At 49.8% G+C, this 26,562-nt stretch overlaps 4 protein-coding genes across 4 annotated transcripts; 1 reads left to right on the forward strand and 3 right to left on the reverse strand.

Annotated features, from left to right (window-relative positions):
* The first annotated feature begins 6,972 nt into the window (after nucleotides 1–6,972).
* On the forward strand, nucleotides 6,973–7,497 carry LOC141161148 (histone H2A type 1-like). Its single transcript, XM_073645917.1, has one exon. It carries the CDS (start codon nucleotides 6,996–6,998, stop codon nucleotides 7,386–7,388), a length of 393 nt encoding a protein of 130 aa, XP_073502018.1. The 5' UTR covers nucleotides 6,973–6,995; the 3' UTR covers nucleotides 7,389–7,497.
* A 3,078-nt stretch (nucleotides 7,498–10,575) lies between these two features.
* LOC141161387 (histone H3) lies at nucleotides 10,576–10,986 on the reverse strand. The gene has a single exon (XM_073646197.1). The coding sequence runs from the start codon at nucleotides 10,984–10,986 to the stop codon at nucleotides 10,576–10,578; it is 411 nt and encodes a 136-aa protein (XP_073502298.1).
* A 1,284-nt stretch (nucleotides 10,987–12,270) lies between these two features.
* Nucleotides 12,271–12,964, reverse strand: LOC141161149 (histone H1.11R-like). Its single transcript, XM_073645918.1, has one exon. The coding sequence runs from the start codon at nucleotides 12,916–12,918 to the stop codon at nucleotides 12,271–12,273; it is 648 nt and encodes a 215-aa protein (XP_073502019.1). The 5' UTR covers nucleotides 12,919–12,964.
* A 9,142-nt stretch (nucleotides 12,965–22,106) lies between these two features.
* Nucleotides 22,107–22,418, reverse strand: LOC141161389 (histone H4-like). The gene has a single exon (XM_073646198.1). The coding sequence runs from the start codon at nucleotides 22,416–22,418 to the stop codon at nucleotides 22,107–22,109; it is 312 nt and encodes a 103-aa protein (XP_073502299.1).
* Nucleotides 22,419–26,562: the final 4,144 nt, after the last annotated feature.

A 26,562-nucleotide genomic window follows, 5' to 3' on the forward strand; every position in this document is an offset into this window, starting at 1 on the left:
AGGGTTGGCACCCAGGGTACCGGATCCCAAGCTGGCAGAGAGAAAAGCACACCTTAGCCAGAGACCGGAGGTCGTGGGCAGGATCTGCCACGACCCTCACTAAATCCACTAGGAAGGCATACCAAGTATAGGGTCAGGGAACCCAGAAGAGGTGTACTCACCAAGAGACCCGAGGGAGCCGGACATAAGTGGATCCCTAGTGAGAACGGCCAGAAGAGAGGGAAAGTCAGACAGGAGCTCAGGACCACGCTCCAGAATTGCTTGGGGGTTGGCCGAGTCCAGGACCTGGTGGACGCAGCACGGCTCGGGTGGTCGCTTCAGGCCAGAGTGACCATAAGAACACCCGTAAGTAAAAACCCCTGAACTGCACAGCCCGACTCTGAGTCTTCTTGCTTAGCTCTCCTGCACCTTCACAACCACCATCCTCTACATCTGACCCCCTGAGGCTATACCCCTCCCGTTGGGGGTTATACTACCACAGCGGCACACATACCACCAGCCTCAGCGGACCCTTCTGCAGCGGCGGCCTTTTGACCGCAAATCAACGGGTGGCGTAGTCGACACTAAGAACACCAATAACATCTATCAAGACTGCCACACACTGAGTTTGACACCCTGGGCACGGACCGGGTCGCCGCCACTCGGAGACTACAACTTCCATCTGATCCGGCTCCGGGTAATCCCCAAACAGCACTTGCCCAGGGGGCGCGTCAACTTTGGCGTAGTCGGCAGGATTTCGTGCCCGCAACCACCGGGTACTGCGTACCTGAAGAAAAGTTCCAAATTTACCTCAAGAAGAAGTTTCCCGCCGGTTCCAGAGGGTCCCCGCCATGGGACGCCATCACGGATCGTTTCCCGCCGGTTGCCCGCCATCTGCAGCTTTTTCCCGCCTTTTCCAGAAGATTTCCCACCTTGGAAGAGCGGACGCCATTATGGGCGTGCCAGAGGGTGGCAAGAGGTCACCTCCCATCGTGGGCCAGGTCAAGGAATGGCGCCAAAAGCGGAAACCGCCCCCACCAACGGAGACTGTGATGCTGGAGATGTCCATCAGCGTGAGAGAACTGCCCCTGGAACTGACAATCACAAAGTTGCCCCGGGACCACCTTAAATGTGGGCGGAGACAGAACAAGAGAGAGAAGATGGGTGCAGCCTGGAGGAGTCTGGAGAGAGCGCACCCGGAGACAAGAAGTCTGGAGAGGACTCCGGAGAAGCCGTACCCGGAGATGGAGGGAGAGGCAGGCAGCACCGACCCAGTGGTCAGGAGCCTGTTGCAAGCGACAACCCCAGAAGGCCTGGTGGAGATCCTGGCACAGCTCCCCCGAGACCGGGAGCGTGCACAGACCGCACTGGAGGGCTTGGCTCAGAGGATGGCCCGAGTGCAGCGGGACGTACTGGCCGCATGGAGCAGAGAGATGGCCCAGCAGGCTGGAACCCGCCAGCGAAGCACGCCACCCGAGACGAGGAGACAGACCGCCTCTAAGGATGGTGCAGGAGGAGTGAAGGCCGGAGACGGCGCCGAAGAGGGAGCTGAACAGATGGAGGCAGGTAAAGGGGACGTCACTACCCCGAGCCGAGAAACCGCGTGCCTGCCCCAGCTCCCCGTCGCAGAGCCCGAAATTCCCCCTGCCGTGCCCGTCGCTGCATCGTCACCGCTCCAGACAAGGCCTCAAGCAGAAGCCGCGGCCGCGACCCCTGTGACGTCACGCGCCTCAACCCTGAGCGCGGCAGAGCAGGAAACACCACCGGCCTGGTCGCAAGGTCTAGTACCCCCGGGCGCCGCAGTACCAACAGCGCCCTCTACCTCCACTGAGCCACCGGCCTGGTCGCTGGGCCAAGTAACCCCGGGCGCCGCCGTCTTCACGGTGCCCTTTACGTTCAGGGTACCCCAGGCCTGGTCGCAAGGCCTGGCGAACCCGGGCGCCGCCACCACCACCGCGCCCTCAACATCTAGAGTGCCGCACCTGGGTGAAGATTTGTTTGCCCAGCACACGTGCCCGGATGGGCAGCCCTTTGTGTGGCCACCGGAGTTCCACCATCCCCGACTCCGGAAAGAAAGACCCCTAGATGAGCCCCGGATTCCGGTTCCGAAGCCCGTTAAGATCACCCCACTCTCGTTGGAGGAAGCGCAGTTTGCGTGGGACCCCACCGGAGGAGACCTCATGGGATTCACCCAAGAGACTCGGGCAGCCGCAGCTGAGCGTGCGGAGTGCTGCCGGCAGCAGTTAGAGGTCTTTGACCGCGAGCGAAGAGAGAGGCGGGTCCGAGAGCAGCGGCTGCAGGAACAGAGCGCAAGGCAGAAGAGCAGGACCAGGAGGAACCCCCGTGCAGCCCACGGTCCCCGTGCCACCGGGACTGTAATTAAATTCCAACTGCAGCACGGTTGGGGTTTCATCAGGGATCATCACACCCCCGGCGACGTCTTTGTCACCCGCAGAGACGTGGAGTCCCATCTGCCGGAGGGACACAGAGGTCGTGACCTATATGTAGGGGACGAGGTCACGTTCACCCGGCACAAGTGTGCCAAAGGACCCTACGCCCTCCATGTACACCGGCTGACGGAGGAGGAGCTACGGTGTGAAGAGGAGCAAGAGGATCCGGACGGGTCTGAAAGAGGAGCAGGAGTACGCCGTCATTAAAGTACGGTAAAGAGACTGTATATAGTTAGCCGTCAGGGTATAAGAACTGTTACTGCTGCTAGTTAAAATATAGTCCCCGTTGGGACCAGCAAATTGAACTGAAACCCGTGTGTCCCTATTCCCACTGACCGAGGACTGAGAGCGGTCATTCCTTTCCTGATACCTGGCCGAGGACTGAGAGCGGCCATACCTTCCCTTGTATATAGTTGCGCTTTCTAAGGCGCCCCCTACCGGTTTATAGGAAACTGTTGTTTTTACTACAAGAGACTGTCGCACTTTACCCGGTCACAAGTTGCACCGTGGCCGGAGGAACAAGAGTGTTATTTATGAAAAGCTTTATATGAAAAGTTTATGCTGATAATATATGATGTTTTATATGTTTATGTTTTATGAAAAAAAATGTATGTTTGTGGATGTTTATGTTCTCTTACAGCCCGAGGACGTGCTGTGATTTACCAGGGGGGAATGTAGCACCCTGAGGACTCGGCTGCTACAGGGGTATTACACCTCAAGCCAGAGGTGTGGTATTCCACTCCCGGGTAAGGATGGAGTGTGGAACTGAGCTCAGATAGCTGCATACACTACATACATCCCATTTCCGGGGGACAGATCGACGGTACTCCCACCAATATATGTGCAGGTACGATAGTGTCTGTCCCTGGCTGGAGTGGGAGGGGGGTGGAACATCCCAGTAGTGTAGGGGCAGATAGGGGGAGCAGTCTGGGTAATGCTAGGAGCTCATTGGGTGCTGGTCACCTGAGCTCACACATAGAGGGAGTATATAAGGTGGGCACCATCTTAGATCAGGGTCAGTCTTTTGTAGAGTGAGTCAGAGGAGCAGAGCAGAGAAGCTCAGCCAGAAGGGCTGACAGGGAGTTGTGGTTCCGGCTGGGCCCAGCTCCAAGGCCAAGTCTGAGAGAGAGAGAGAGAGGAGTCAGAAGGACCCAGAGAGAAGAAGAAGGAACCCCAAGACCCCAGAATACAAACAGCAGGGTGAAGGGTTGGCACCCAGGGTACCGGATCCCAAGCTGGCAGAGAGAAAAGCACACCTTAGCCAGAGACCGGAGGTCGTGGGCAGGATCTGCCACGACCCTCACTAAATCCACTAGGAAGGCATACCAAGTATAAGGTCAGGGAACCCAGAAGAGGTGTACCCACCAAGAGACCCGAGGGAGCCGGACATAAGTGGATCCCTAGTGAGAACGGCCAGAAGAGAGGGAAAGTCAGACAGGAGCTCAGGACCACGCTCCAGAATTGCTTGGGGGTTGGCCGAGTCCAGGACCTGGTGGACACAGCACAGCTCGGGTGGTCGCTTCAGGCCAGAGTGACCATAAGAACACCCGTAAGTAAAAACCCCTGAACTGCACAGCCCGACTGAGTCTTCTTGCTTAGCTCTCCTGCACCTTCACAACCACCATCCTCTACATCTGACCCCCTGAGGCTATACCCCTCCCGTTGGGGGTTATACTACCACAGCGGCACACATACCACCAGCCTCAGCGGACCCTTCTGCAGCGGCGGCCTTTTGACCGCAAATCAACGGGTGGCGTAGTCGACACTAAGAACACCAATAACATCTATCAAGACTGCCACACACTGAGTTTGACACCCTGGGCACGGACCGGGTCGCCGCCACTCAGAGACTACAATCCCCATCTGATCCGGCTCCGGGTAATCCCCAAACAGCACTGGCCCAGGGGGCGCGTCATATATATTATACCACATACAGGCTAATATGTAACTAGTGCACATTACACCATGAGTACAGACATTAGATATTACACCAGTCACGTATTATCCTCTACAGCTCTTTAATATCTGTGGCGCTATTGTCCCCGCCGATCCTACCACAGACCGAATAATGCTACTGTCACACGATCAGTATTTTGTCAGTCTTTTTCTTGAGTATTTGGAAGCCAAATCCAGATGAGGAGCAATCAGAGAAAAGGTATAATACATACCAGTGCATATATTCTGCATTTATCACTCTCCTGGTTTGGCTTACAAATATGGATAGTGAGACCATATCCTCACATAATCTACCAGCAGCCTGATGGGTGTTATGCCGGGGTCTTAGTGCACAGGACCCGGTCATTACACGGCGTCCATCTACAGCTGGGACATTTCCTGTGAACACTCGCTCTCCCCTATCACCCGCACGGGTCTGATCCTGAAGATCTCATGTATCAGAATCCAGTTGTTCATCCCAAGATAGTTTGTATTTATCATCTGCCACATAATGGATGAGTGGGACCGAACTCAGCATGGGCTGGGGGAGCAGACAAGGCACCAGTATAATTCAGGGGTGAATAAGCAGACACACGGCCACTGAGGAGTTAAATGGAGGAAATACTTGTATCCAGTATTGGTCGGTGCCTGAGGATGTCTGTCAGTCATTGGCTGATCACAGATCCGTTGGTGATTTTGAAATTCCCGCTCAATCGTTGTTCTTTGTCCTCCGGATTATTTATTAACGACTCCTGTTAATAGCGGAGATCGCAATTTGAGCAATCCGGTCTGGGGGCAGCTCTACCCCGCTGAGAATACAGGGTCCTCTCCTCCAGAGCGGTCTGCCCCCGAACAAATGTGACCGTTCTCCTGATCGGCAGGTGGAGGATGTGCCGGCCTTGTTATTATTCTGGGAGGTTATTAACCTTTTGAGGCCGCCATCCATCCGAGACTCCAGTGCCCAGGACGCGGTCATCACACAGACGTCCGTATTCCGGCTACACAGGGCGTCCATCCAGCTGCCTCATACGGACACATTCCCTGCGAGTATTCGCTGCCTCTACAACACAATCGTATCTGATCCTGTTAATATCAAGATCAACACATTCATCTGACTGCAGTATGATAGGATTTCTGCTGTGTAGTAATCGCAGCACAGAGAGCTATGTACTGTGTGCACAGAGGTATCTATCATGTATGACATTGCTGCAGAGTTATGACTTGGTGACAGATTGCAAATGTCAGAAACTTCTTACTGCTGTCCATGTTTCTGCTGTATCATTTATTCTCTACAATCTGCATTAGAAACATAATTTATTATACATATAATGATAGAAAAGGATCCAGAACCAAGATCTCATCTCATCCGTCTTCCTGATTGAGCCCAGCCGCTAATATCTCCCCATATCCTGCAGGAACAACAACCTGTAAGAGGCGGCAGCTGCACTGACAGCACAGAGGCCACTTCTCCCCGGGGAGACTTCATCTTCTTACAATCAGATTGGTGATCGGAGCTCTCTGCACTTCCGCAGTGATTTCATCTTATAGTATATTAACACTTTTCTTTCCAGACTACTAAAGTCCTCTGATCTTTTATGGACTTACTATTTTCATCGTTGTTATTATACAGATGGAGATTGATGCTCAGATCTGAGTCTTATTGTTTGTTTTCTCAATGTGTCACCGAGATCCCCTATATTCGTTATACATCGCTACATCTGGTATTAGAGGAAGTTATCTAGAGATTGTATTGGGATATTTCTCCTCTTAACAAGGGATTCATTGTTCTACTCTTCATTCTTGGAGCTTCTACATGTGGATATATTGCCCGAGAGCCGCCCGTCCTGACACTGGATAAAGCGGGGGAGGACAAGTGAAAGAGCAGAAGAACGAGCAGTAACGGAGCAGGAATCTATAGAAAAGGAATAAAGCTCCTGTGAGGGTGTGATGACCGATAACCTAACTGCATGTCTGACCTATGGGATCCGGACAACAGTGTAATTTTCTGAGCAATCTGCAATACATGATCGTACATGTCCTGTCACACACTTCCTCCCTGTAGCTGTACAATTGATCTGTACATGAATTACTGGATTAAACTACTGGGGAGATGATCGGGGGGATATGGTGGGGTCAAAGCAGAATTGGTCTTCCCTGAAATATCGCATGTAGGATGCGTCCCTGGCTAGTATATCGTATAAAGGGAGGTCAGACACACGGGGCACATCACAGCTTTTGGCTGATTCACTCTATATATCTATGAAAGGAAACCGAAGCATCCCTGACCCCGGGTCTTGTATTATAGAAAGCGGAGACTGCTCAACTAAAATCTCCAGACTCCTGTATGGGATGTAAACGACCAATATAAGTCGGTCATAGAACCTCGTGTTATATGGGGACAAAGAACAGAAAAGCCATCAGCCACTGAGCGGGAACTTCAAACTCATGGACAAAAAGTCACGTGACCTGTGTAAGCTGCGCCCGCTGCGTCTTATTGGTGTTTCCACACGTCTGCTCTCCATTGGCGGCTTCAGATCCATCCAATGATAAGGTAGGAGGTCGGGGCAGCGGCGGATAAAAGGGAGACAGAAACGGCATTATTGGAGATTGATTTTGGATAAGATTACAGCGATGTCTGGACGCGGCAAACAAGGAGGCAAAGTCCGTGCTAAGGCAAAGACCCGCTCATCCCGGGCAGGACTCCAGTTCCCAGTCGGCCGTGTGCACAGGCTTCTCCGCAAGGGCAATTATGCCGAGAGAGTCGGCGCCGGCGCTCCGGTCTATCTGGCCGCTGTGCTGGAGTATCTGACTGCTGAGATCCTGGAATTGGCCGGCAATGCCGCCCGGGACAACAAGAAGACCCGCATCATCCCCCGTCACCTGCAGCTGGCGGTGCGCAATGACGAGGAGCTCAACAGGCTGCTGGGTGGGGTGACCATTGCCCAGGGAGGCGTCCTGCCCAACATCCAGGCCGTGCTGCTGCCCAAGAAGACCGAGAGCAGCAAGGCGAGCAAGAGCAAGTGAGCGCCGCTCCTCCACATCTGTCCGAACAACCAAAGGCTCTTCTAAGAGCCACCACATCCTCCTCATCAGAGCCGGCACCGCTGATAGCAGGCGATGGTCCACACTATATAGAGAGAACAACACGATCTATTCTATGTTCTACTGTATGATTTACTATAGATCAGAAATGTAAATCATTAAATAGGTTGATCCTGCTATATTTCGTAGCGCAGATACTAATTTTAGTGACCCGGCTAATAGAGAGTTAAACGGTGGAGAAAACACTTGTATCTGGTATTGGTTGGCGCCTGCTGAGATGTCTGTAATTGGTGGTTTTGAGTTTCCCGCGCAATCTTTCTTTGTGCGTCGGATTATTACCCGCCCCTCTGCTTGTAGCGGAGATCGCAATCTGAGCAATGCGGTCTGAGCACAGCTCTACCCCTCTGAGAATACAGCGCAGAGCAGCTTTCCCCGAACACGGTAATGGTTCTTATCGAAAAGAGGATGGTTGTCCACTAATCATTTGTGAGGTCATGAACCTTCAGCGGCCTCCATATACACTGAGCCTGATACAAGCCCCGTCCTCAATCACAGGATCTTATGTTTCCATTCTGTAAGCAGCACTCGGAACATCACTACTGATGGGAGCAGTTGCGTATCTTGTATTAAAGAAAGCTGATACTGCTTCCATAACTCGGGATATCTACAGATTGCTGTAAGGAACGCAATCAGCCCGTCAAATACTATACATCACTCCAACCACAACAAACTCATCCCTTCAGTGCAAGTATCCTCAGTTATCAATGAGTGAATATTTTTAACTCATGAACAGCGTATAAAGCTTGTACTGGCATTCACACAAGCACAGGGATTGTTACTCCAACAGGAGATTGTAGCCTCTCATCTAGAAGATGTGGTGGCTCTGAAAAGAGCCTTTGGGTTGTCAGGATGGAGCAGAGAATACAATTAACCTCCGAAGCCGTAGAGAGTGCGGCCCTGGCGCTTGAGCGCGTACACCACGTCCATAGCGGTGACGGTCTTCCTCTTGGCGTGCTCGGTGTAGGTGACGGCGTCACGGATCACGTTCTCCAGGAAGACTTTCAGGACACCGCGAGTCTCTTCATAGATGAGGCCGGAGATGCGCTTGACGCCTCCTCTGCGAGCGAGACGGCGGATGGCAGGCTTGGTGATGCCCTGGATGTTATCACGGAGCACCTTCCTGTGCCGCTTGGCACCGCCCTTCCCGAGACCTTTTCCTCCTTTACCGCGACCAGACATCTTCCAAATAGTCAACAGGAAACTATGACTAACCCGCACGGACTCTTCTTTTATATAGCGTATAGGTGGACCAGAGAGAAGACTGCAGAGATGACGCGTTTCCAGGGCGGGTCTTACAGAATCGACATTAGCTCCTCCTTCCTCTGCTGATTGGCTGAACACAGAACTGTTGGGGAGTTTGAATTTCCCGCTCATTGTGCAGTTTCCGCAGCTTCTAATTATATATGTTTTACCTGTGATGAGAAATGTTTCAAAAACAGTCTGTAAATAAAAGGGCAGACACGACACCAGCTGCAAGTGATCTACACTTCATATAGAAACATCAGATCACTGCTGAATATACCTGTAACGGCACTGACAGTGATTAACCCCCACTTCCATCATACCAGCATATTCGTAACATGCTATTCACTAATGTCCAGGAAGGGTCATTTCCGCACCTTACTACTCCCCTCATCATCCCGTGCATTCTGTACAATCTACATGGGACATTCTGGCTGCTCCCGTCGACTAATCTATAGGATCCTGACTGAGCTCTGACATTTCTAAGATGGGCTTGTCACTTCTGATAGAATTGCTCTTGGGGTGCGGTGATGTGAGGAGGATTGTGGCAGCCAGGATTATTGCCTCTTCTAAGGACAGTGCAGGGAGGAAGCCGCGGTCAGCAGCACTGCTCAGATACTGACACCAGCTCATAAGCCGGGAATCCCCTCAGTTTGGCTTACAGAGGGTCTCTTCCTGCAAACGATAATGGCAGGACAGTACTGTTATCAATTGGGAACAGAATTATAAAACTTAATATTTTGCCACCACTGGGATTTTCCGCTCATCAGAAATGACAATATTTACTTTCTCCTAATAACACTTGTATTGTAATTGTCAGAGATCATAAAACTCAGATATCACTTGTTTCTTCATATGAAGATTTGCATTTAGAGAACATTTGTTATTTTCATGTAGAAGATAATGACAACAGCTCAGGTCAAATAAAAAAGGAACCGTATAAATAACAAAATCACTGAGCAGCTGATTGATTCTCATTCCAGTGGTCCCATATCCAATGGAGAATACACTGTGATCTGGAAGGTGACTACATGAATGTGGTCAGTGGAGTTTTATCTATAGACCGGACACTTCTCTTCACAGCAGAAGTAGTAACACAATTACATGTAGAAGCTGCGGAAACTCCAAGGAGCGGGAAATTCAAACTCCCTAACGTCCTGTGTTCAGCCAATCAGCAGAGGAAGGGGAGGAGCTAATGTTAATAGTTACCGAATAGGAAGTTCCCGCTCAGGGGCTGATGGCTTTTTCTGTCCTTCTGTATCACGTAGTTTCAGGACTGTCGGATATCAGGAAATTTGCTTGTGTTGAGCGATCAATGGTCTCTTGGTTCCATACAGGAATTTCTATCATTTTCCAGGATCCAGGGAACAGTATCCGCTTTCTATAAACACAAAGTGCAGAACTGATTCTAACAATGGTGACTCCATCACACCAGCAATATGCCGGGAATATAAAGAAACGAGATACTGCAGTTTACAGAGAACTTTGAAAGAAGGAGGTGGGGATTTTATAAAATGTAGGTTAATATTATCTAGATAAACCTACTACAGAGCTGCAGAGGATATTAGTCTCTTAATCCTGATGCGTTTTCAGGATCAGACCCGTGCGGCTGATAGGAGTCAGCGAGTGTTCACAGGAGATAGCGCTGGATAATGGACGTCCTATAATGATCGCATCATATACACCAAGAAATCTGCGCATTTTTTCTAGATTTCTTCACAACACAGTCCAGACTCCAAATAGATTATATAAAGATATTATTCAATAATCAGGGCAGAGAAGCTGATGTGAGGGATTAGCTCGATATTATGGAGGATTTGGTGGCTCTGAAAAGAGCCTTTGTGTTAGTCAGACGTGTAGGACGGATCTAAGCTCTCTCCCCACGGATCCGGCGGGCCAGCTGGATGTCTTTGGGCATGATGGTGACCCTCTTAGCGTGGATCGCGCACAGATTTGTGTCCTCAAACAGCCCCACCAGATAAGCCTCGCTGGCCTCCTGCAGCGCCATGACGGCCGAGCTCTGGAAGCGGAGATCGGTCTTGAAGTCCTGGGCGATTTCTCTCACCAGGCGCTGGAAGGGAAGCTTACGGATCAGCAGCTCGGTGGACTTCTGGTAACGGCGGATCTCACGGAGAGCGACTGTCCCTGGACGGTAGCGGTGAGGCTTCTTCACTCCGCCAGTGGCGGGAGCGCTTTTCCTGGCGGCCTTAGTGGCCAGCTGCTTGCGGGGAGCTTTCCCTCCGGTGGATTTACGAGCGGTCTGCTTAGTTCTGGCCATAGCTCTGTATAGAGGAGAACAGAAGTGATGAGAGGAGCGGAGAGCGGGATATTTATACCCCTCTGCTCCTGTTAGCGCGTCATGTGAACACGCTCCCTAAACTCTATTGGCTAGTTCATAAATTAACATGAGCCGCCAAAACACGTGTGATGTCTGCGACCAATCATTATTCACGAAATCAACCCAACACCCAGTAATCCCGCCCTCATAAAGAGGGGCAGGGTCTCTGTTCACACTCTTTTCTGGCTGCGGATACTGGCACAGGGTCACACCATGTCTACATGCGGCTTCTACAGCAAGAGCCGCAGTCGTCACTGTTCTATGTCACCAGTACACGGAGCTGTACAGGCTCTAATCTATCATCAGTCAAATCACTGGTTCTCCAATTCTCACATCGAAGTAATAACCGCACACTAATCCTTTCACTAATAAAGACGCAGGTTACAAGTGGTGATTGATTAGGATGATGTAGATTTCTGTAGGACATCGGCCCCTTCCCTCCATTGATTACACTGATCGGTCACCTGCACTGGTGTGATCGGGACACAGCGCAGCTCTATGTGGAGATGTGGGGAAAAGCTTATTCATTATAACACTGGAGCCGCTCCCTGTACACACTATAATCTAGAAGAGGCAGGATATACGGGCACTGATCATACAGCTCTGCCGGGGACAAGATGATGGCACTGATCATACAGCTCTGCCGGGGACAAGATGATGGCATTGATCATACAGCTCTGCCGGGGACAAGATGATGGCACTGATCATACAGCTCTGCCGGGGACAAGGTGGTGGCACTGATCATACAGCTTTGCCAGGGACAAGGTGGTGGCTCTGATCATACAGCTCTGAAGGGGACAAGGTGGTGGCACTGATCATACAGCTCTGAAGGGGACAAGGTGATGGCACTGATCATACAGCTCTGCAGGGGACAAGGTGGTGGCACTGATCATACAGCTCTGCCGGGCACAAGGTGGTGGCACTGATCATACAGCTCTGCCGGGGACAAGGTGATGGCACTGATCATACAGCTCTGCCGGGGACAAGGTGATGGCACTGATCATACAGCTCTGCCAGGGACAAGGTGGTGGCTCTGATCATACAGCTCTGAAGGGGACAAGGTGGTGGCACTGATGATACAGCTCTGAAGGGGACAAGGTGGTGGCACTGATCATACAGCTCTGAAGGGGACAAGATGATGGCACTGATCATACAGCTCTGCAGGGAACAAGGTGGTGGCTCTGAAAAGAGCCTTTGTGGGGTAATTAACAGGGCGGCTTTGGCTTATTTCTTAGCTGCGGGCTTCTTGGCTTTAGCTGCCTTCTTAGCAGGATTCTTGGCAGCTTTGGGTTTGGCCACTTTCTTAGCCGGACTCTTCGTCACCTTCTTGGGCTTCGGAGCGGCCTTTGGCTTCTTGGCCGCCCTCTTGGCTGCTGCTGCGGGCTTCTTGGTCTTTTTCGGGCTCTTCTTGGCCGCGGTCGGAGCCTTCTTGGGCTTCTTCGGAAACTTGGCGGCTTTCTTGGCTGCAGCAGGCTTCTTGGGCTTGGCTGCAGCTGCTGACTTCTTCCTGGCCGCTTTGTCCTTAGTCTCCTGCTGCTTCTTGTTCAGCTTGAAGGACCCGGAGGCGCCGCTGCCCTTCACCTGGAGGAGGGCGCCCTTGATGACCAGAGACTTGACGGCCAGCTTCAGGCGGCTGTTGTTCTTCTCTACATCGTATCCTCCGGCAGACAGAGCCTTCTTCAGGGCGGCCAGAGACACCCCACTGCGCTCCTTAGAGGCGGACACGGCTTTCACGATCAGATCGGAGACGCTGGGACCGGAGGGTTTCTTGCTTTTCTTGGAGCCCCCGGCGGCGGATTTCTTCGGCTGCTTCTTGGATTTGGCGGCCGGTTCTGCGGGAGGGGGAGCGGCGGCTGGTGCGGTCTCTGCCATCGTGTGCTGCGGAACTAGAACACAAATATCTCCTGATAGGAAACAAAACACTGAGGCCGGACCTGGAGGCGCTGTTATATGTACAGGCTTACTGCGCACTGATTGGCTGCTGAGCTGCATCATCCTGAGCATCTATTGGCTGACGCTGACACTGAGCACAGGCCCCGCCTCCTTCTAGCTGATCCCGAGTGGAGCTCCGCTTTCCTCTTGTGCTTCCCTGCCCGGGATAAAAGCCCTTTACCGGCTAACACCGGACAGCAGAGCGCGCTTTCTCCGTCGCTTCCTCTTCTCCATCATCTCCACTGACCGTTTGTAGCCGTCACCAGCAGAGATGCCGCGAAAGAGCCGAGAGGAGGTCCCGGGATCATCGCCGCCGTCCTCCCGATCTGCGCATCACTGTGTATCCGGGGAGATAAAACTGCTGCGGGAGCTCGTTCCTCCTATTCCCGGCTCTTGTCACCATCACAGGGATCTTTACTACAATATCCATCGTACAGGAAGCGGATTGTACGATGTGGGGACGACCTGGAGCTGCTGAGAGCCCAGAAGGGTAACACAGGCGATGGCCTCCGCTGACTGCCACCTCCCTGACCTGTAATATAAGTACACCCCGAATGTGCAGTGTATTGGGGGATGAACTCGTATCCACATCAGTAGATGATCCACATAGGGGGCTGATTTCAATCACCTGTGTAATATCGTGTCTGACCCTGTGTGCAGCTGTGACGCTGCTGCAGGTAATGAAGGGAAGAGCTCTGATAAGGCGCCAGCTTCACAATGCGACTCATCCCCCAACCAAACACATAAACATCTCCGGTGAGATAACTGGGACCACGCATACCAGGATTGGGAGATAATGAGGCCACACATACCAGGATGGGGGTATGAGGGGGTCATACATATCAGGATTGGGGGATAAGGAGGCCATGCATACCAGGATTAGGGAATGAGGTGGCTGCGCATACCAAAATTGGGGGATAAGGAGGCCACGCATATCAGGATTGGGGGATGAGGGGGGCATGCATACTCGAGTCAATACGTTTTCCCAGTTTTTTGTGGTAAAATTAGGGGCCTCGGCTTATACTCAGGTCGGTTTTTTAAAATATACAGTATTTTAAAATCAGTGAGTACGTGGTGCCCATAATATTGCAGGACTGTGGGGTGCATTATACTATATGGGGGCTGCATTTTACCCTATGGGCTGTGTAATATACTGTATGGAGGACTAAGGGAAGTGCATTATATTCTATGGAGGACCATGGGAAGTTCATTATACTATATGGAGGATTATGGAGGGCATATTATACTATATGGAAGGCTAGGTGGGGCCATTAAATATTTTGAGGCCTATGTGGGGGGCGATTATACTGTATGAAAGCAATTATATGGTGTGAAGGTTTGTGTGGGGTCCATCATACTGTTTGGAGGGCTGTGTAGGGGCTATTATACTGTATGTAAGCCCATTATGCTGTATGGAGGGCTGTGTGGGGGTCACAATTGGGGGATCATACTGTGTTGGGGTCACCAAACTTTGCCTTGGGATTTGAGGTGGGGTACAATAGCTTCATTATACTGTGCATGTGGAGTCATTCCCCTTGTGGGTGTCATACTGTGTTTGGGGTACACTTTTTTATGGGGTGTCATACTTTATGGGGGCAATGAAAGAGGAATCTAGGACTTCGGAAGGAGGAAAATTAGTAAGAAAAGGCTAGAAAGTTGTGAGATCTTCTCTTCTGTGACACAGATAAATATATATAAAGGAGACCCCAGAATATCTGTTCTGGGGAGCAAGTGGTTGAGTAAAAAGCCACTGAACACAGGACAACTCGCTCAAAATTACTGAGGATCAGAGCTGTGAAGGAACTCAATCATAGTTTTCGCACTATCGGTCTAGAAAGCGTTAATCAGCTTTGGAAGTGCATTGAGGTGGAGGGTACATTGCTGGAAAAGGAAGAAAAAAAAAAAAAAAACTCTTTAAATCTCTTAGTTTGCGAGTGTGAACGAGCTGCGTGTGTCCGGAGCGTAAGTGCGAACGAAAGTAAGTGTGTGACTTGTTTTTCAGTGAAGAGGTATTTGGGAATCCTGCAGAAAATACTTGTGTGAATTGCGGTGAGTGCTGCATTGTGACCTGCTGAGTGCTTTTCTACCTGTTTAGATTTATTGGGCATTTTTAAACCTATTTTCTCACTACAGTTTTAGTTTCTTAGGTAACTACCTGTGTATTTAAGGGTTAACTACATTGCAATAAAATCCTGAGGTGTAGATTTACTCACAAGGGGTTAATTAAGGGGAAGGGGTCATAATTAAGGGTTTATAAGGGGCAGCTGGTTGGACATCAAGTCCTTTGGAAGTGCATTGAGGTGAAGGGTACATTGCTGGAAAAGGAAGAAAAAAAAAAACTCTTTAAATCTCTCAGTTTGCGAGTGTGAACGAGCTGCGTGTGTCCGGAGCGTCAGTGCGAACGAAAGTAAGTGTGTGACTTCTTTTTCAGTGACTTTGGATTCTGGGAGTTTGGAAGGGAGGACTTAGGACTGAATTGTTGACTGTATTTCATTCATTCTTTCTTTACTTTACTTTTTACTTAATTAATCCAACTGACCTACTTATCTGATTCCCCCGTCCATACTTGATACTTAACTGATCCCCCGCCGATATCTAATTGATACACTTGCACATCCCTAATTTATCCCCATCCATACACCTATATATAAATAATTGTGTTTTGTACTTGTATATATATACTGACTGTATCCCCATATTTAGAATGACGTCCATGTTGGCCGGAGCCGTGCAGTGTACATCTTGCGCAATGTATGCATTCCGTGAGCAACCGCTCGAGGATCCATACTGCTGCGAGAGATGTGAGCATATCGTGCACTTGGAAGCCCAAATTCTGGATCTAAGTGCTCAGATAGCGGTACTGAGGAGCATCGACAACATGGAACGGAGTTTGCTGCTCACCGAGCAGACACTCAATGGGTCAATACTGGGGGTGGAGCATAGAGGGGAGGTGCAGGCTGAACAGGCAGGGAGCTGGATAACAGTTAGGAGGGATAGAGGGAAGAAGTATAGGAAGGCTGGTTCAGATCCGGCATTATTGGAGCACGACAGATCCTCTGACCGCCGGGGGAGTGGGGAAGTGTAGGGCAGGCAAGACAGGTTCTGGTAGTGGGTGACTCTATTATTAGGGGGACAGACAGGGTAATCTGTCACAAAGACCGGGATCGCCGAACAGTGTGCTGCCTCCCTGGCGCTCGAGTCCGGCACATCGCGGATCGGGTTGACAGGTTACTGGGTGGGGCTGGCGAAGACCCAGCGGTCATGGTCCACATCGGCACCAATGACAAAGTGAGTGGTAGATGGAGGGTCCTTAAAAATGATTTCACGGACCTAGGTAGGAAGCTTAGGGCAAGGACCTCCAAGGTAGTTTTCTCAGAAATACTACCAATCCCGCGAGCCACACAGGAGCGCCAACGGGAAGTTAGGGAGGTGAATAAGTGGCTAAAGAGTTGGTGCAAGGCAGAAGGGTTTGGGTTCATGGAGAACTGGGCCGACTTCGCGGTTGGCTACAGGCTCTACCGTAGGGACGGCCTGCACCTCAATGGGGAGGGTGCAGCGGTGCTGGGGAAGAAGATGGCTAATAGGTTGGAGGAGTTTTTAAACTAGAGACGGGGGGGGGGGGAAACCAAGGAAATAGGTGGGATGTGAGGCAAGCAAGGGGGAAGGGGAGAAGTGAATATAATGAGGGTGGAGAGGGGGGTGGGGATTGTACAGTTAGATCGTTAGAGAAGAATAGGATGCTAAATAACCCCAAAGTTTTATCTTGCATGCTGACCAACGCAAGAAGCCTGACCAATAAGGCGGATGAGCTGCAGGCGCTTATATCGGAGGAGAGGTATGACATCGTAGGTATAACAGAGACTTGGCTAGACGATAGCTACGACTGGGCGGTAAATTTATTAGATTATAGTTTATTTAGAAGGGACCGGAAACAGGGGAAAGGCGGAGGAGTCTGCTTATATGTAAAGTCATGTCTAAAACCCAGACTAAGGGAAGATATAGGAGAGGGAGAAGAGGGGGTCGAGTCCATGTGGGTAGAGATAGAGGGAACTAAAAATAATAATAAAATATTACTGGGGGTCTGCTATAAGCCACCCAATATAACAGAGGAGAATGAGAATCTGCTATTAGGACAAATAGACAAAGTAGCAAAACATAATGAAGTGATTGTAATGGGGGATTTCAACTACCCGGATATTGACTGGGAAACAGAAACCTGTAGATCTCAGAAAGGTAAAAGGTTCTTGACAAATATTAAGGATAATTATCTCTCCCAACAAGTGCAGGAACCAACGAGAGGGAAGGCCGTGTTGGACTTAATATTGACTAATAGGCCTGATAGAATAACTGAGGTACAGAAAGGGGGGCACATAGGTAATAGCGACCATAATATTATCGACTTCAAAATGCCCTTCAGTAGGGTTATCAATAAGGGAACAACAAAAACATTAAACTTTAGGAGGGCGAAGTTTGATCAGCTGAAAGAAAGCCTTCAACTTATAGACTGGGACAAAGTTCTTAATCAAAGGAATACGAATAGTAAATGGGAAACCTTCAAAAGAATTCTGAATACTCAGTGCGAGTGGTATATACCGTATGGGAATAAAAGGGCCAGAAATAAGAGGAAACCAATATGGTTGAACAAGAACGTAAAAGGGGCGTTAAATAGCAAAAAAGAGGCATTCAAGAGATTAAAACAGGAAAACAGTAAGGAGGCACTAATGTGTTACAAGGAAAAAACGAGAACCTGTAAAAAAACAAATAAAAATAGCGAAGGAGGAAACAGAGAGACGTATTGCTAGGGAAAGTAGATCAAATCCCAAACTGTTCTTTACGTATAGAAATAGTAAAAGGATTAAATCGGATAATATTGGACCGATAAAAAGTGAGGAAGGCAAAATCATAGAGAAAGTTGAGGATAAAGCTAATCTATTAAATAACTTTTTTTCGACAACTTTCACAAAGGAAATAGAACTAACAGGAGAAATGAGAAGTGACAAGCTTAATCCTCCACTAAGTATGACTAATCTAACCCAAGTTGAGGTACAGAAACGCCTCAGTAACATTAAAATAAACAAATCACCAGGACCTGATGGCATACACCCACGGGTACTGAGGGAAATAAGTAATGTGATAGACAGACCGTTATATCTTATATTTAAGGACTCTGTTGAGACTGGGTCTGTACCACTTGATTGGCGATAGGCGAATGTAGTGCCAATATTCAAAAAGGGAGCGAAAAGTGACGCCGGAAACTATCGGCCGGTGAGTCTGACGTCCGTTGTGGGCAAAATTTTTGAAAGCTTCATTAAAGAGGCAATTACGGAGCATCTTGATGCTAATAATCTTTTAATCCCGAACCAACATGGATTCATGAGGAATCGCTCCTGCCAAACAAACCTGATTGACTTCTACGAGGAGGTTAGCTCTCGAGTAGATCAGGGGGAACCAGTGGATGTCGTGTATCTCGACTTCTCAAAAGCGTTCGATAGCGTGCCACATAATAGGTTGGTATACAAAATGAGAATGATGGGGCTGGGGGAAAATGTCTGCAAGTGGGTAGCGAACTGGCTAAAGGATAGAAGGCAGAGGGTGGTTATAAATGGAATATACTCAGATTGGGAGATTGGGTAAGCGTCACTAGTGGGGTACCACAGGGGTCTGTACTAGGCCCAATGTTATTTAATATCTTTATTAACGACATAGTCAACGGGATAAATAGTAAAATGTCAATATTTGCAGATGACACAAAGTTATGTAAAACAATTAATACAAAAGAGGATAGTGCAGACCTACAGAGGGATTTGGATAAGCTGGGTAGGTGGAGCATTAAATGGCAAATGAGGTTTAACGAGGAGAAATGTAAGGTCATACATATGGGAAGGAAAAATGGAAGTCACCAGTACTCACTGAATGGGAAATCTTTGGGGAATTCAGAGATGGAGAAGGACTTGGGCATCTTGGTTGATAGCAAACTAAATTGGAGTGCCCAAAGTCAGGCCGCTGCTGTAAGGGCAAACAGGGTAATGGGATGTATCAGAAGAGGTATAGCTGCAAAGGATGAGAACATTGTTCTTCCACTGTACAAAGCACTGGTCAAACCAAACTTGGAATACTGTGCTCAGTTATGGGCCCCAATATATAGAAAGGATATAAATGAGCTTGAAAAGGTACAAAGGAGGGCAACAAAATTAATAAAGGGAATGGAGGGACTGCAATACCCAGAGAGGTTGGCAAAACTAGGACTATTCAGCCTGGAAAAGAGAAGGTTGAGGGGGGACATAATAAATGTGTACAAATATGTTAGGGGACAGTATAGAGATCTTGCCCGAGATTTGTTCAAAAGGAGGGATATTACGGTAACAAGAGGGCACTCACTAAGACTGGAAGAGAAAAGGTTTCAGCACCAGCATAGGAAGGGGTTCTTTACGGTAAGAGCAGTGAGACTATGGAATTCACTGAGTGAGGAGACGGTAATGTCGGATTCACTACACCAGTTCAAGCGGCGACTGGATGCTTTTCTAGATACCAGGCAGATTTCAGCATATACTTAAAAATAAAATAAAATAGTAGGTTGATACAGGGATTTATTCTGACTGCTGGTTTCAGAGTCGGGAGGGAATTTTTTCTCAGGTGAAGATTGGCCAAATCATTTGGGGTTTTTGCCCTCCTCTGGATCAACTTTAGCAATTACAGAACTAACAGGTCGAACTTGATGGACGCAAGTCTTTATTCGGCTTTACAAACTATGTTACTATGTTAATAGCGCCACCTGCCATCTAAGGGCTCCTGTCAGGTATATATTATTGGAGGCAGCAGAATCTATGGGCTCCTGTCGGGTATATATTATTGGAGGCAGCAGAATCTATGGGTCCTGTCAGGTATATACTATTGGAGGCAGGAGAATGTATGGGCTCCTATCAGGTATATATTATTGCAGGCAGCAGAATCTATGGGCTCCTGTCAGGTATATATTATTGGAGGCAGCAGAATCTATGGGCTCCTGTCAGGTATATATTATTGGAGGCAGCAGAATCTATGGGCTCCTGTCAGGTATATATTATTGGAGGCAGCAGAATCTATGGGCTCCTGTCAGGTATATATTATTGGAGGCAGCAGAATCTATGGGCTCCTGTCAGGTATATATTATTGGAGGCAGCAGAATCTATGGGCTCCTGTCAGGTATATATTATTGGAGGCAGCAGAATCTATGGGCTCCTGTCAGGTATATATTATTGGAGGCAGCAGAATGTATGGGCTCATGTCAGGTATATATTATTGGAGGCAGGAGAATCTATGGGCTCCTGTCAGCGGCAAACAAGGAGGCAAAGTCCGTGCTAAGGCAAAGACCCGCTCATCCCGGGCAGGACTCCAGTTCCCAGTCGGCCGTGTGCACAGGCTTCTCCGCAAGGGCAATTATGCCGAGAGAGTCGGCGCCGGCGCTCCGGTCTATCTGGCCGCTGTGCTGGAGTATCTGACTGCTGAGATCCTGGAATTGGCCGGCAATGCTGCCCGGGACAACAAGAAGACCCGCATCATCCCCCGTCACCTGCAGCTGGCGGTGCGCAATGACGAGGAGCTCAACAGGCTGCTGGGTGGGGTGACCATTGCCCAGGGAGGCGTCCTGCCCAACATCCAGGCCGTGCTGCTGCCCAAGAAGACCGAGAGCAGCAAGGCGAGCAAGAGCAAGTGAGCGCCGCTCCTCCACATCTGTCCGAACAACCAAAGGCTCTTCTAAGAGCCACCACATCCTCCTCATAAGAGCCGGCACCGCTGATAGCAGGCGATGGTCCACACTAGGGTCTGCTGACACCTGTGTACCAGACGGTATATAGATCTATCTGTGTACACGATCTTTGCTCCACTGTATGATTTGCTGCAGAGGACTCCTAGCTTGGTCCTCGTACATGTTGCTCCTGTTATAGCGCAGCGGTTGATTTACTCATGCTGGACAGTGATCTAGTTTATACTGAAGAGTACAAGGGACAACGGGGAAGGGTGAACATGGGTCCTGGCCCTTGAGAAGCCAGTTTTTCATACATACAATGCGGCTGCTAATAAGGTAAGTCATACAATTGACAGCCTTCCTCGCTAAACTGTTTACAATCTTGCACAAAGACAACTTGCTGGACCTCCGGATGTATGAGGAAAGAGCTTAGATCTGCCCCGATCACCTGAGGATGACGAGGTCCTAATTCTAGAAAAGCTAACTTTTAAAAATCTGACTTATTTTGGGAGTGGGTTCTACGAGCCCCATTCAATCCTCCGCTCCATCTACACATCCAGGAGGCTCCTCATTCACCCACTAATCTACATTGATTCCCTGTGGTGTTCGCGCCGATCTGATCACAGACTAAGGAGAAGTCTCACAGGTTCTACCAGGAGCCTGATCGCCGCCGGGTCTGGGGAAGACACCGCTTCTGTAAAGCATGTGTAAGTGTGGAGTGGGGATCAGCAGACACACGGCTACTAAAGAGTTAAACGGTGGAAGAAATACTTGTATCCGGTATTGATCGGTGCCTGAGGATGTCTGTCAGTCATTGGCTGATCACAGATCCGTTGGTGGTTTTCAATTTCCCGCTCAATCGTTCTTTGTCTTTTGTCATATTACCGGCTCCTCTGCTTGAAGGGAGATCGCAATCTGGTCTGGGGGAAGTTCTACCCCACTGTACGGCGCAGAGCCGCTTACCCCAATCACAGTGATCGTAGAGGAGGGTGGGCTCCATTATTAATTATTTTCGGGTGAACAATCTTCATCATTCAAGGTTTTCTCCAAGCAACACTTGGAACATCGCTACTGATGGGAGCAGGAATGTACCTTGTATTACAGAAAGCGGATACTGCTTCCATAACTCGGGAGATCTACAGATTTCTGTATAGGACGTAATCGGTCATTGACTAGAAATCGTTCCAACCACAAGAAACTGTTAACCCGTCAGTGCCAGTATTCTGAGTTCGCTCTGAAAAACGATTGAACATTAATTCTTTATGAACAGCGTATAAAGCTTGCACTGGCATTCACAGAAGCACAGAATTATTCCACAACAGGAGATTGTAGCCTCTCATCTAGAAGATGTGGTGGCTCTGAAAAGAGCCTTTGGGTTGTCAGGATGGAGCAGAGAACACAATTAACCTCCGAAGCCGTAGAGAGTGCGGCCCTGGCGCTTGAGCGCGTACACCACGTCCATAGCGCTGACGGTCTTCCTCTTGGCGTGCTCGGTGTAGGTGACGGCGTCACGGATCACGTTCTCCAGGAAGACTTTCAGGACACCGCGAGTCTCTTCATAGATGAGGCCGGAGATGCGCTTGACGCCTCCTCTGCGAGCGAGACGGCGGATGGCAGGCTTGGTGATGCCCTGGATGTTATCACGGAGCACCTTCCTGTGCCGCTTGGCACCGCCCTTCCCGAGACCTTTCCCTCCTTTACCGCGACCAGACATCTTCCAAATAGTCAGCAGAAAACTGTGACTAAACCGCACGGACTCTTCTATTATATAGCGTCTGGTGGACCGGAGAGAAGACTGCAGAGATGACGCGTTTCCAGGGCGGGTCTTACAGAATCTACATTAGCTCCTCCTTCCTCTGCTCATTGGCTGAACACAGAACTGTTGGGGAGTTTGAATTTCCCGCTCATTGTGCAGTTTCCGCAGCTTCTAATATATGTTTTACCTGTGATGAGAAATGTTTCAGAAACAGTCTATAAATAAAAGGGCAGACACGACACCAGCTGCAAGTGATCTACACTTCATATAGAAGCTTCAGATCACTGTTGAATATACCTGTGACGGCACTGACAGTGATTAACCCCCACTTCCATCATACCAGCATATTCGTAACATGCTATTCACTAATGTCCAGGAAGGGTCATTTCCGCACCTTACTACTCCCCTCATCATCCCTTGCATTCTGTACAATCTACATGTGACATTCTGGCTGCTCCCGTCGGCTAATCTATAGGATCCTGACTGAGCTCTGACATTTCTAGGATGGGCTTGTCACTTCAGATAGAATTGCTCTTGGGGTGCGGTGATTTGAGGAGGATTGTGGCAGCCAGGATTATTGCCTCTTCTAAGGACAGTGCAGGGAGGAAGCCGCGGTCAGCAGCACTGCTCCGATACTGACACCAGCTCATAAGCCGGGAATCCCCTCAGTCTGGCTTACAGAGGGTCTCTCCCTGCAAACGATAATGGCACGACAGTACTGATATCAATTGGGAACAGAATTCTTCCTGTAGAAGATAATGACAACAGCTCAGATTGGTCAAATAAAAAAGGAACCGTATAAATAACATAATCACTGAGCAGCTGATTGATTCTCATTCCAGTGGTCCCATATCCAATGGAGAATACACTGTGATCTGGAAGGTGATTACACGAATGTTCTTCTCTACATCGTATCCTCCGGCAGACAGAGCCTTCAGGGCGGCCAGAGACACCCCACTGCGCTCCTTAGAGGCGGACACGGCTTTCACGATCAGATCGGAGACGCTGGGACCGGAGGGCTTCTTGCTTTTTTTGACGCCCCCGGCGGCGGATTTCTTCGGCTGCTTCTTGGATTTGGCGGCCGGTTCCGCGGGAGGGGGAGCGGCGGCTGGTGCGGTCTCTGCCATCGTGTGCTGCGGAACTAGAACAAAACACTGAGGCCGGAGCTGGAGGCGCCTGTTATATGTACAGGCTTACTGCGCACTGATTGGCTGCTGAGCTGCATCATCCTGAGCATCTATTGGCTGACGCTGACACTGAGCACAGGCCCCGCCTCCTTCTAGCTGATCCCGAGTGGAGCTCCGCTCTCCCCTTGTGCTTCCCTGCCCGGGATAAAAGCCCTTTTCCAGGATCTCAGCAGTCAGATACTCCAGCACAGCGGCCAGATAGACCGGAGCGCCGGCGCCGACTCTCTCGGCATAATTGCCCTTGCGGAGAAGCCTGTGCACACGGCCGACTGGGAACTGGAGTCCTGCCCGAGATGAGCGGGTCTTTGCCTTAGCACGGACTTTGCCTCCTTGTTTGCCGCGTCCAGACATCGCTGTAATCTTCTCCAAAAAGTGGAAAGCACAGAAAGAAATATACTCTCTTGTGATGCCGGTTCTGTCTCCTCAGTCGCTTTTTATCCACCGCTGCCCCGACCTCCTACCTTATCATTGGATGGATCTGAAGCCGCCAATGTGAAGCAGACTTGTGGAAACACCAATAAGACGCAGCCTACACAGGTCACGTGACTTTTTGTCCATGAGTTTGAAGTTCCCGCTCAGCGGCTGATGGCTTTTCTGTTCTTTGTCTCCATATAACACAAGGTTCTATGACCGACCTATATCGGGAAAGCAGCTTGTGTTCAGCGATCATTGGTCGTTTACATCCCATACATTAGTCTGGAGATTTTAGTTGAGCAGTCTCCGCTTTCTGTAATACAAGACCCGGGGTCAGGGATGCTTCGGTTTCCTTTCATGGATATAAAGAGTGAATAAGCCATCAGCTGGCTATGCTTTGTTGTTCCCATTATTAAAGAGTGGGTCTCCTATACTGTTATTGCGTATGCAGTAACTATCACTTCCCGGTGCCTGCGCAATGGAACCCTGCGGCGCAGTGCAGAGAGGGACGGCGCCAGGATGAAGCAAAGCGCGCCTTATGTGAGCGGCACTTTGCTCATGCCCGAGAAGTGAGGTAGAACAGAGCACATCACAGGGCCGTGTGACGTGTAGGGCAGTGGGGTAATAAGGTAACTAACCATATAGGCAGATATTTTGGGGAACAATATACAGTTAGGTGGGGATTTATTGGCATCCGGGGGATGCCAAGCCTGTGGAAAATAGAGTAGATGAAAACACTTTTCTCTGCAATCAAGCCTCTACTATGAGCCATACAGGTATGTATAGATTTTCTTTTCTACAACCTGTATGCCCATAGTAGAGGTCTGATATCTCCCAGGGGGTGGCAGATTCCCTTAACAGAATGTGTCTGTTGTATTTCAAATAAAATGTTTACTCTGTGTCTGTGTGTTTATTTAACTCTTTACTTTACTTTATTTAGGCTTGGTAATGACAGGGTCTGATTGACATTTTGTCATCACCAAACAAAAGAGCTAGGTGTAAGCTAATCCAATTCACCCAATTTTCATCAGCATTCCCATTCATGTAATTTCTGGGGCATCTGAAAGCTGTTTTAATATTTTTTTTTATTATATGCTCAATCCCCGAAGCCCTATCTTTTGTAAAATAACTAAAAATAAAAAACAACCATATCCCTCACATGTCCGCTATCATGACGCAATCCAGATTGTCCCTCGGCGATCCGGGTCACATGTACAGCAGTGACTTCAGCAATCACTGATGTCACTGCTGTAGAAGACAGCAATGTACACTGACAGGGGTGTAATCACTACTGCCAGTATACATTGCAGCTGCAAGTGTGAGGTCACTTGGGTTCATAAGCTGAAGATCAGCTGATCAGCCTCGGTGATCTCAGCCTCAGTGGAATGTGGGAACACTAGTGATGAGCGACCATGCTTGCCACTGCTCGGTACTCGCCGAGCATCTCAGTACTCGAGATGCTGGGAGCTCGCCGAATACTGCATGTTTGGCGTTATTTAGAGCACCAATCATACAGGGATTGTCTACCACTCACTGTAATGTCACAGCCTTGGTAGAACAGAAAGAATAGAGCATCACACATAGATTAGACAGATAGAAACATGTGAGTCACATCTACTATATAATTGTCTTATCCCATCTGTCTGTCTATCTTTATGTCTGTCTTTCTGTTTGTCTGTCCTGGAAATCCCGCGTCGCTCATTGGTCCGGCAGCGGCCAATCAGCGCCGCGGGATTTCTGAAAAAAGATGGCGGCCGTTAGCGGCTCATCTGGCGGACGGAGGTCAGCGGCGATGCAGCGGGGAGATGAGCGGCGCTAGCAGCACAACTACCCCGACCGGCGCCGCTGACCTCCATGCGGCTAACGTCGGAAGATCAGCGGCTTGGCCCGTTGATCTCCCGACAGCAAGTGTGAACGGAGGACCGGGGAGCGGTGCCGCCGGTCGGGACGCTTCTGCTGCGAGCAGTCGCTCATCTCCCGGCTTCTCGCAGCAGATGGAGCCTCACAGGCAGCGGCGCTCCCCGGTCCTCGCTAATACGGAGCCGCACAAGCAGCGCCGCTCCCGGGCTCACACTAATACGACGCTGATTGGTCGCAGTGGCCATACGCGACCAATCAGCGAGATGGGCGGCAAATTTAAACGCCGCTCTGCTGATTGGTCGCGGTGGCCGGCCGACCGTGACCAATCAGCGAGATGGGCGGCAAATTTAAACGCCGCTGTGCTGATTGGTCGCAGTGGCCGGCCGCGACCAATCAGCGAGATGGGAGGCAAGTTTAAACGCCGCTGTGCTGATTGGTCGCGGCCGGTCACCGCGACCAATCAGCGTGATGGCCGGGAAATTTAAACGCCGCTGTGCTGATTAATCGCGGCCGGCCACAGCGACCAATAAGCGAGATGGGCGGCAAATTTAAACGCCGCTCTGCTGATTGGTCGCGGTGGCCGGGAGTGACCAATGAGCGAGATGGGCGGCAAATTTAAACGCCGCTCTGCTGATTGGTCG

Source organism: Phyllobates terribilis, unplaced genomic scaffold (genome assembly GCF_046119375.1).
Source record: "Phyllobates terribilis strain yellow unplaced genomic scaffold, ASM4611937v1 Scaffold_9__5_contigs__length_417890890, whole genome shotgun sequence".
NCBI classification, from domain to species: domain Eukaryota; kingdom Metazoa; phylum Chordata; class Amphibia; order Anura; family Dendrobatidae; genus Phyllobates; species Phyllobates terribilis.

Bases quoted from the DNA above. Each gene is read 5' to 3' on its own strand.
- LOC141161387 (XM_073646197.1), bottom strand. From the start codon at position 10,986: ATGGCCAGAACTAAGCAGACCGCTCGTAAATCCACCGGAGGGAAAGCT.
- LOC141161389 (XM_073646198.1), bottom strand. From the start codon at position 22,418: ATGTCTGGTCGCGGTAAAGGAGGGAAAGGTCTCGGGAAGGGCGGTGCC.
- LOC141161148 (XM_073645917.1), top strand. From the start codon at position 6,996: ATGTCTGGACGCGGCAAACAAGGAGGCAAAGTCCGTGCTAAGGCAAAG.
- LOC141161149 (XM_073645918.1), bottom strand. From the start codon at position 12,918: ATGGCAGAGACCGCACCAGCCGCCGCTCCCCCTCCCGCAGAACCGGCC.